This window comes from Perca flavescens, chromosome 17 (genome assembly GCF_004354835.1).
Source record: "Perca flavescens isolate YP-PL-M2 chromosome 17, PFLA_1.0, whole genome shotgun sequence".
NCBI lineage: Eukaryota > Metazoa > Chordata > Actinopteri > Perciformes > Percidae > Perca > Perca flavescens.
In genome coordinates, this window is record NC_041347.1 from 6860928 (window position 1) to 6871819 (window position 10892).

Below are 10892 nucleotides of genomic sequence, written 5' to 3' on the forward strand. Positions count from 1 at the left end.
TACCGTATTTGACAAGTTACTTCTGCTGCCATGACATACGCATACTCAATCTACATACCACAAGTTTCATATTCAAAACATATATACATATACATACACTCTATCTATCTATCTATCTATCTATCTATCTATCTATGTATATATATATATATATATAACATACTGACAGTAGTAACAGGAAGGCAGGATCAGGATATCCCAAGAGTATATAATAACAATAATTAATACTTTATTAATCCCACAAGGGGAATTACAATGTTTTCCCTCTGTTGTTAGAACACACATTACACACAGGCATGAATTACACACACATGCTCAGTACCACAAAGGGAGAGATGTCAGAGGAAGGGGGCTGCAGCTATCGGCGGACAGGCACCTCGAGCAGTTGGGGGTTCTATGCCTTGCTCAAGAGCACCTTGGCAGTGCCCAGGAGGTGAATTGGCACCTCTCTCCAGCTACTTCCTACAGCCTGAGCTACTGCCACGGCAACATGATGCAAGAGCCGGTTGCACCATGGGTGGTTTTGGAGAACCATATTGTTTTACACTGTTAAAGCTATAGTGCATAACTTTTAATATTAATAAATGTTCGTTCCATTCAAGCCATTGCCAAATGAGTTGCTACAAAGCTAATTAAGACTGCACGTGGGGTCATCCGGTGACTTTTGCGCTCAGAAACTCGTGAAGATGATTACCTCTTCTGAAGAGTCCATCATGTTTTTTTAATCCTCTGTGTCCTCCTTGGTTACAAGCAACTGCGTGGAGGAGGGGTGGGGGTGGTGCACAATCACGGAGGGCTTGTATCATGTGGATGCAACAACGGTGGTGTTATCATTACATAGAATTCCTCACGGGGGCGACAGAAACTACGCGCTGTAGCTTTAAGGAAAAACTTGGGTGCAGCACAACTCATCTCCCATACGTGAAGAATGTTTGGGAGATTTTGATGACTTACACAGAAGCATTCAATGAACACTCAATTAAGGAGACAATTAAGCAGGCAGTACAGTTTAATCACGATGTGTTATGGACCTTTTTTTACAGCAAACATTTTGACTTGTCATAGTAGGAACCTTAACGATGGCTCAATTCCATCAAGTGTCCCAGTAAGCTATTTCAGTGAGTCAGCATGCACAATACCAGGACCTCTCCTAAGTGGAATGCAGCCATCAGTAATGGTTTAATAGCAGGACCTCTCCTAAGTGGAATGCAGCCATCAGTAATGGTTTAATACCAAGACCTCTCCTAAGTGGAATGCAGCCATCAGTAATGGTTTTGAATACACCTGTGCGTTTCCTACTATGACATGTCAACATGTCTGCCGTGAAAAAGGTCTATTGTGCAGTGCCGTCCCAACTCTCGGAAGTTCCTGTCTTCCTGAAGGTGTAATTAAACTCATACTGGAGGCGTTACGTTCAGCTGAACCTTTAAGGTAAACAAAGATATTGCAGGCACCATAAACACAGATACTAAAGCCTAATTCAGCCTATCTCTCTCTCTGGGAAGTACGCAAAAATGTGGCTGGCCCACCGACCTCCTCTGCTGTCTACATAGACTCCTTGAATCTCTAGAGAGACAAACATAATTCTACATGAACAGGTTTGGTTATTAGAGACTGGCCCAATATACTCGTCCCCCAGACCCGTGACCTGATGACCTGATGTTGTCTATGCTTTCCCTTTGTCTCGTCATACCACAACGTGGTGTTTCTGGAAACTCCACCACACACCACATACTCTCCAAGATGAATCTCATCAGATCAAGGGGGACACAAACAAACAATCTTTCAATCTACAGTACAAAGTAATTCCCCTTTCTATTTGCAGTTTCAGTTCCTGCATCAAACAATGTCAGTTTGTCTTTTAAGGTGTTTAATAACCTACATGATTATTTTGTTGCATACAATGTGCATACTGTATACATTTCCTATAAGCATATTGCCCACAGCATCTGGTTTCATCAAACACCTAGCACTCTAACAGAGAGTGAAAGCAGCTACTGGCAGTGTTTGGTTGAAACAAAAACATTCGTCATGATGATATGATTTAAAACTATGAGTGGTTTATTTTTATCAGACTGGCTCCAATGCCATAAGGGCTCCTGCACACTGGCTGCGTGGCGTGAGCGTGGCGTTTCTGTTGCGTGTAAGTCTGCGTGGCGGCCGCATGTCTTTGTACACCAGAAACGTGTCTGACGCTGACACATGGATGGTTCCCATTGATAAAATGAATAAATAAATAAATATATACTGATCTGATTACAGCAAAGACAACGTCGGCAGTATTGACGGCAAAATAGGCTACAGAATATTCCGTTCTGTATTGACAGGTGCAATATTTAAAATCGATAATTATTATTTTTTATAATTATTTATAATAATTTTTTTAAATTACATTTATATTTGCATTTATGTCAAAACCTAGATACTTTCAAACTTCAAAATGTCATTTATTAATATGTATTTGTGTCAAAATGACATATAAACATCTTTTCCTATTCTATTTTGCCTGGAAACTTTTCCAACACGCTTGCGTGTCGCGTGAAAAATAGGCGTAGGTCCTATTTCTAGCATGCACGTGTTTTTGAGCCACGCCTGAGACGTGCGTGTCACGCAGGCAGTGTGTTAACATGGGAGCCAAAATAAAAACGGACACGCCACGCAGCTGACATGCTCACACCACGCAGCCATTGTGCAGGAGCCCTAAGTGTGGAATTTATGTAAATGTCTGTGCTTATTCACAATGACATAACATTAGTAATTCCAATAAAATGACCTGTGCAACATTGGCCTGTATGGTTAATTCAGGAAATGTTTTTTAAACGGATAGACTTACTTTTTTCAAAGGTATTTAAATTAGATAATGGTGAGTTTGCCTCTTAACTGTTAATACAGGCCACTGTTCAACAAGTTATGCTGATCTTAAAGGGTAACAACAGTTTGTGTCAACCTGGACCCTATGTTCCTATGTTTTTGTGTCTAAGTGACTGATGGGAACAACAATCTTTGACATTGGTCCAGTATTAAGGGTGAACGCTCTAAGCGGCAGCCACGGCTGCAATGTAACCAATTCAATTAAATTCAATTTTATTTATAGTATCAAATCATAACAAGAGTTATCTCAAGACACTTTACAGATAGACTAGGTCTAGACCACGCTCTATAATTTACAAAGGCCCAACAATTACAGTAATTCCTATGGGGCAAATGTGCATCGTAAATTTGGTCCACTAAAACAATACTTTTAGCGTGTTTAGATCCAACATATGTTCATATGTAAATCTGTAAACTATGTGTTTATTTCAACCAAAACTAGAGTTGTGATGGTTGTAAAAGTGGAAAGACGAACAAAAATGGCTTTTCATAGTTTTATTTTGTTTCGGTCGACTTTGAATGAAGTGTATGTTTAAAAAAAGGATCTTTATCTTTAACAGAAAGGTCGACCTCCTTAGCAATCCGTTCTATATTGTTGTCAGACACTTAGAATAGTAATCTGAGCCTGTCAGTGGCAAAACAAGCACTTACCCTTAAATACATATGGGTGTCGGACTGGGGGTGTAAAGGGGACTGACTACCAAGGGCCCTCATGTGAAGAGGGCCAAAAAAGATGCTGGAATGAATAGCTGTGGATGTGGGGAGGGGCCCATAGAGAATGTCTTTCTACAGGGCCCAGAATTGTGTGTTACGCCCCTGGTTTCATTCAAATTAAATGCAGAAATGCAAGATCATCTTTGGTAATCTTCTGTCTCTTTGCTATGCAATCATGTTATAATTATAGTTATAATAATCTGATGCTGCTGTGTTTCATGCTGAGACTTTTGAAGCGATGCTAAGATTTACCATCAGCTGTTTTCATATAATGAAAAAGGGGGGGGCGGCAGCTCCACCAGTGTGGAGTGTTTCCGTGCCTCTATAGTGAGCGGCTATCACCATTCATACACCTGTTTTGTTGGGGCATGCTGATTGACACACATAGCCCGCCCCCTGCACTTGTCCTTTCATTGTAATTGGTTCAACACTTGTGAGTATGGAAATTCCCCCGCGCGACCCTTGGCTCGCACCTGACCAACGGGAGAATGCGCGAGGCCGCAGACGGACAGACACACAGCCGCCGGCCCGCCGCTGTGAATCACAAGCGGGTTACTCTAAAGTCACACCACCGACAGCTGGTTCCGTTAACCGGCTGTAGACCACCGTCACTCCACACCAACTCCCGCCCGTGAAGAGGGCGACAACATGCCGCGGTCTTTCTTGGTAAAGAAACATCACATCGCTAAGAGAGCAAACTATGGAAGACTGAGCTCACACACTGAGGGTAAGACACATTCACTGAACGCATCACTCTGTGTGAATAACGGTCAGAGGAGGGAAAGTAACAAAGTAGGCCTACTCTTGGCTATTATTACAAAATAGAAATAATGAATAAAGTTATGTCAGGTAATATAGAGTAACCTCAGCTAACATAGAAATTGATATTACACAACAGTACACCTGCTAGCCTACATAAAGATAATCTTTACAAATGAATACGTTGCTAATTGAACACGCCAAGCCAAGTATTTTATTGCTCGGAACTGTGAATGCTGGACTTTTACTTCAATGTTTCAAGTAAGTAGGCTAAATGTCCAAAAAAATAACGTTTTTTTTAGCCTAGCATTTTTTTGTTATTCTAGATGTCCAATGGCTCACAACCATTAGAGATTAAACGCATCCTCTTTCTGACCAAACTGATTTGTTAGAAGGTCAGGTTTTACAGTATTTAAAGACATTGGAGTGGTCATGTATCCTACTAAATGTTTTAAACCCAGCACAACCTTTCTGTTTCAGCTCTTTACTAGATTATGTAAGGGAAATAATGCTGAATAAAGGGACATGGCAGTTTTGTCTGGCCACAAACAAAATGTAGTTTTGTGTTTTAGCAGGTGCAACATCCCCAGCTCCTTGAGAGACCAGAAGGGCCCCATTAAGCAGCCTCAAGAGGCTACGTAGCAGCCTTCCAGGCTCCTTCTGACAAATCCCTCCTTCCACCTTTGTATTTGTTCCAAAACAGCCCTTAAAGTGAGCTTGAGCCTTCCCCATCCCCATCCCACTGTATTGATGAACTTCCATTATTGCCATCAGAATAGGAAATAGAAAGAAGACCTGGTAATAAGACTGACTATTTAAAGGAAACTATACAGTGATTTAAATTTAACTTGTTAAATGTTTGGCTTAAAAGGACCACAAATGGCGATTTCCGGCACTGTATCACAGTAAGTGCATTTTTGCAAGTGTGTGTTCTTAAACTCCTATCTGTATTTAAAATATTTTGGGTTTTTGATCATTTTTTTGAGTGAAGATTAGGATTAGAATTAAGCCACTAAAAAGATTTTAGTTTTCTTTTTGACATAAAAAAAATCATGACTAAATAAGCAACAGCCAGTGGTAAAGTTTGGAAAAGAGCTGGAGCGGGCAGATTGATACCTACAATATCAACACTATCAATAGTGCTGGGTGTTGATACCCTGAATTTGATACTGGTTTCTGAATGATACATTTTATCAAAATGAGTGCTGTCAAACGATTAAAATATTTAATCGCGATTAATCGCATTAATGTCATAGTTAACTCGCAATTAATCGCACATTTTTATCTATTCTAAATGTCCCTTGATTTCTTTTTGTCCCATTATTGTTTTTCTCATTTTAATGCTCTTAACAACATGGAAAAGTGGATCGGCTTGCTTTGTGCAAATATTTTTTTATTGAAAACAACATTGGCATATACTGTAGTGTACAATTTCACACTAACATTCTCACTTGGAGAAAATAATCTCTCACACAATGTAACACTGTCCATCAATAAAAGGGTGAAAGAAATACTTTGTCACACAAACAACCCCTTCAACAGCCCTCTCTGAGGGATCAAAACAGGGCGATACAAAATAACATTAGATTTTCAAATTTGACTTGAAAATGTAATGTAAACTAGGACTCAGCCTATAGTGCAGTTAAACCATGGCTTAATACTTTCTTTTTCTCAAGTTTGCTTTTAACATAGCAGTCAGGCTACTGCTCTTTATTCACCAGGCTCATCAACCCAGCCTCTTATTTCAGAAAGAATGAACAGTAACAGTTACCAATAAAAGGTAAGCCTACTACTTCTTTGCTTTGAGCCAGTCACTCAAACAGACAAGCCTGTTGACATTTTCAGAAAACAGGGAAGCTCACTTCTTTTGTACAACATGCCCAGACAGTGAAAACAACCTTTCAGAAGGTAACGATGTGGCCGGTGTTGCTAAGTACTCGCGTGCAAGGCGGGCCATTTACTGTGTGCCCCTTCATGTGTGGACCACCATTCCTGGGGACAGTCATCCATGCCAGTAAGAGGCTCTGCCTCAAAAAGTTGTGGTTATGTTAAGTTATGGTCCACATTCACCAGTGTTTTGTTGTTGTTGTGGTGCGCGTAGGATACTCCTGATTTTGTCAGTCCTCTCATCTCTTATAGGCAGTGGCGTAACGAGCCAACACCAGACCCCTATGCAGTATTATCAAGGCGGGCCCCCCTACTACAGCACGTGATGACGGCGCAATGTCCACGAGTAGGCTACCATGAATAGGACAGGATAGGATCATAGAGACACAGCAAGTCCTGTTTTTCACCTTTTATGAGGCAAAAAAAAAACTGGCTGGTAAAAAGTCAGTGGCTGGTGGTCAAAAAAGTTAACTTCGTGCCCTGGTTCCAGACATTACACACAACGTTAGCCTGCTACTCTTTGGCCGGCTCGCAAGCCCAAACAAGTGTGTACAGCGTGCCTGTTTAGTTTCTGGTCTAGCTAGATCTGGTGCGGTGTTGTAGTTTTTCTAACGTTACTAGTTGTTGCAACAGCATGTGAAAAAAACTACAAAGTTTGCTAGGCCAAAAAGACTGTTAATCAAAAACAATTGACGCTGTTAAAATGGGTTTGCATTAACGCCGTTAATAACGTGTTTGACTGACAGCACTAATCAAAAAGAACTTACAACATTACACATGACAGTACACTTTTGTTTCAGCTCCTTTATACCTATGTGACGCACAATGTAGTCGCACCTTTCAAACAACAACACACACCAAGAGCCCGCGTATTTGTGTGTAGCGTAGTGTTTTTTCTGCATGCAGCCAATCAAAAGCATTATTAGATCTTGGTACAAGCATGCTGCATTTTTAGCCCACTGATGAGATTTACTCCTGAGGGCTCCTGCACACTGGCTGCGTGGCGTTGGCGGTTTTTATTTCGGCTCCCACGTTAACAGGTTAGAGCTTGCACACTGCCTGCGTCACACGCACGGCTCGAGCCGCTCTGAAAACGCATGCATGCTAGAAATAGGACCGACGCTTATTTTTCACGCGACACGCAAGCGTGTTGGTAGCATTTGCAGGTATCGATTATATTATCGATTTTCAAAAATTGCACCTGTCTATACAGAATGAAATATTCTGTAGCCTATTTTGGTTATGGCAGATCCAGAGTGGTAGGACCAGAGTCTGGTAGGACCAGGCTAGTGGACAACAACACACAGGCCAAAACATTCTGTACCGTAATGGAAATTTCAAAGGAGAACATAGTGGCTTTAGCATTGTCAGAGAAGAAAGTATTTCAACTTAGCATGTTCCATTATTATCTGATGACATATCATGGTCATTTTATGATTTAAAACAGTAAATATATTACACATTTCTCCTTTAAATGTACAAATATCACCAAGGTGTGTGTGTGTGTGTGTGTGTGTGTGTGTGTGTGTGTGTGTGTGTGTGTGTGTGTGTGTGTGTGTGTGTGTTCCGCAGAGGTCCCCTGCAGCCCCCATGAAGACTCTCTGCTACACAATGACATCCCCCCTCGTCATCATTGTCCAGCCACAAGCCCATGGCTATTCCAGTCCCTCTCCTCCTCCTCCTCCTGTCCTCTTTCTCTCAGAGCAGACCGACTGCATCTGCCATCTTCTCCAAACACTACCCCCCCTTTCTCCTTTTTGGGCCACTCTTCAGAGGGCTACAGTAGAAGCCCTGCAGATGCCTACAAACCAGCTGAATCCTGCACCAAAGGAAACCTGGGAATCCAGTGTGTCACAGGAGACCACAGGAGGAGAGAGAGCCTCATCCCTTCATCCCTCCCTCTCCTGGCCCTCTTTCCAACCATCCCTCACAGCGGCATCAGCCAGGGGAGCTTTGCGTGTTTGGACTGTCATAAAGAGTACTTGAGCTCCTCGGGCCTGGCCAAACACGAGCAGCTCCAGTGTGAGTGGAGCAGTAAGAAGCACTTCAGCTGTAAGTACTGTGAGAAGGAGTACGTCAGCCTGGGAGCACTCAAGATGCACATCAGGACACACACACTGCCCTGTGTGTGTAAACTCTGTGGCAAGGCGTTCTCCAGACCCTGGCTGCTTCAGGGACATATACGAACACACACAGGTCAGTGAAACACACGCCCACACCTTAAAGCTTCTTCAGCGTATTGTAAAAAAACAACTCTTTATTAAAGGGCCACTCCTCCAATTTTACACACAAAGGTCCGTTTACCACTCATTGTATGTCCTTCTGGAGGAGCTCAGTGAAGTCTGGGGAAGTGACCTTGATGATGTCATCGGGAGACTACAAAGTTATAGCAGCAAGCCTGCATTACAAACTGCAGGCATGACTCTTGAAAAGGCGTATGCATTTCTGAGGAGATTCAGTTTCACCTCTGTCTGTAGATATGCACACTCTCGTCTCTCGATATAGGTATAGGCTACATAAACATAAGTCCAACATATTAATAGCAAAGATAAATCGGCCTATTGTGTGATTTATTTTTATTTACACGGTATTGATGGCAGGCTTACTAGCCTTTAGTTAAGGTAGCCATCCACAGATACAGTTAAGCTTCAAGGATTCACTGTGCTACATATATGATTAACATTAAAACATAATGTATAAATATATATGGATATGTCAATAATTATTATTTTAACAGTTTCGTATTGTAGGGCACCATTAGAAAAAGGTATGAATAAAGGCTTTAGGCTGCCCTACAAGTTATCGTAGGCCCAGTTTAATGTGCAACTCAATTTTATATAATATATGTAGTAGGGGGTCCCTGCTCTGTCTCTGTCTGGGAACACACCATTGGCAGGGCTCAATCCGAGGGGCGGGATAAATGGTTGTCTTTCAAATTCAGCCCACACGCTATAGGATAGTGCTACAACCAACCAGAGCAACGAAGAAGGTAGCGAAGCTAGTTGATAGATTCAACTTTTGCCGTATCCGGTCGGCAAAACTCCAAACACATCTTCCTTTTTTAAGAATGACTTCAGTGCTGTTCTTTGTTCTTTTCTCAAAGAAAAGCTGAACTCCAAGTCTTCCAGAAGACCGCTGTTCCCAGCAGCAGCAGCCATAAGCCCCGCCCACCGACTCTATACACGATGTGATTGGCCTGACCAGAGTTTGGTTTTTCCAGCTCGCAAGCAAACGGAGAGTTGCCAGACCACCTGGCTGCAAATTACATTTATTATTTATTATTAATTACATTTCGATTTCTAGGCTAGGTACTTGGCCTAAAAAACGTTGAAGACCCCTGGGTTAGAGGGTTCATGGATTACTATGAACAGGAAACTACTACCGCGCCATTACTGACTTAAATCTCTGTGTTCCTCGTGCAGGAGAGAAGCCGTTCTCGTGCCTCCACTGCAGCAGAGCTTTTGCTGACCGATCCAACCTGCGAGCTCACCTCCAAACCCACTCTGAAGTGAAAAAGTACCAGTGTGCAAGCTGCTTCAAGACCTTCTCTAGGATCTCACTGTTAGCCAAGCACCAAGAGGCTGGCTGCCCGCTGTCCTGACTGTGAACTTCTTCCTGCTCCAAAATACTCTTCTGTAGAGTCTCACTGAACAACCGTGGCTTTGAAACAAAAACCGGCTAGGAGGTTTGCACAGCTTGGTGCGTGGATCACAAAACCTGCATGCCTAAGCAGTGGAAAACAAGCTACCGTCTGATGACAACCCTGTTATTCATCAAAACGGTTATTTCACAGAGTTTGACAAAATAGTGTATTGACATCTGTAACTTGCTGTCAGAAACCACTTAGTTACTTAAGTGTATATGTGTCCAACTAACATGTATTTTGAAGTGTTTACAATGTTGCACAGATTGAGTCAGCATGAAGCAGCCACACATGTATTTAAATGTTCCTTTTCCTCTTATTGCCTGGTAACAGTGATGTTAGAACTGACCCCCACATCACCCCCACACAATAATAACAGGAACAGGTCACACATTATCAGGCTGTATCACAGTAATGGTTTGTGTTGTTTGATTCACTGTGACAGAGAGGGGTGATTGTGGTGAGCAGAGGGTTTGCAGAGGAGATGGCTGTGTTAGATGTGTTACTGAAAGAAGATTACGGAGTCTTTCTTCAGTTTGCTTAATCACCTTATTCTCACTCGCTGTCATCGCAAACTTGTTGGAGAAAACACAATGGCCCAGTCACTTGAAGTCCCCATGTGTAGTTACAGTACAAGTATCAGGAGGTGCACATTAAGTACAGTGTAGACTATGGCATATTACGTCTTAAACAGAAAGCTCTCAAAGAGGTTTTAAAGGTCTATCTCTGTAGGGATCCTTTCCATAATGTTGTCAGACACTTAGAATAATAATCTGAGTCTGTCAGCGGCAAAACGAGCACTTTTGTGAAGGTAAATACAAGCTGGACAATTGTCCTATTAACTACATTGTAGCTTGTTTGCCCGCTGTCGACTGCAGAGATCTCACTTAATACTGGACCAATGTCAAAGATTGTTGTTCCCATCGGTCACTTAGACACAAAAACATAGGAAAATAGGGTCCAGGTTGAAAAAAACGGTAGTTACCTTTTAAAGTGTAATTTCATTTTTTTCAACTTG

At 42.0% G+C, this 10892-nt stretch overlaps 1 protein-coding gene across 1 annotated transcript; it reads left to right on the forward strand.

Moving 5' to 3' along the window:
• The first annotated feature begins 4021 nt into the window (after positions 1-4021).
• Positions 4022-10646, forward strand: LOC114571962 (zinc finger protein SNAI2). The gene is made up of 3 exons (XM_028603292.1): positions 4022-4312; positions 7804-8427; positions 9654-10646. Exons 1-3 carry the CDS (start codon positions 4234-4236, stop codon positions 9830-9832), a joined length of 882 nt encoding a protein of 293 aa, XP_028459093.1. The 5' UTR covers positions 4022-4233; the 3' UTR covers positions 9833-10646.
• Positions 10647-10892: the final 246 nt, after the last annotated feature.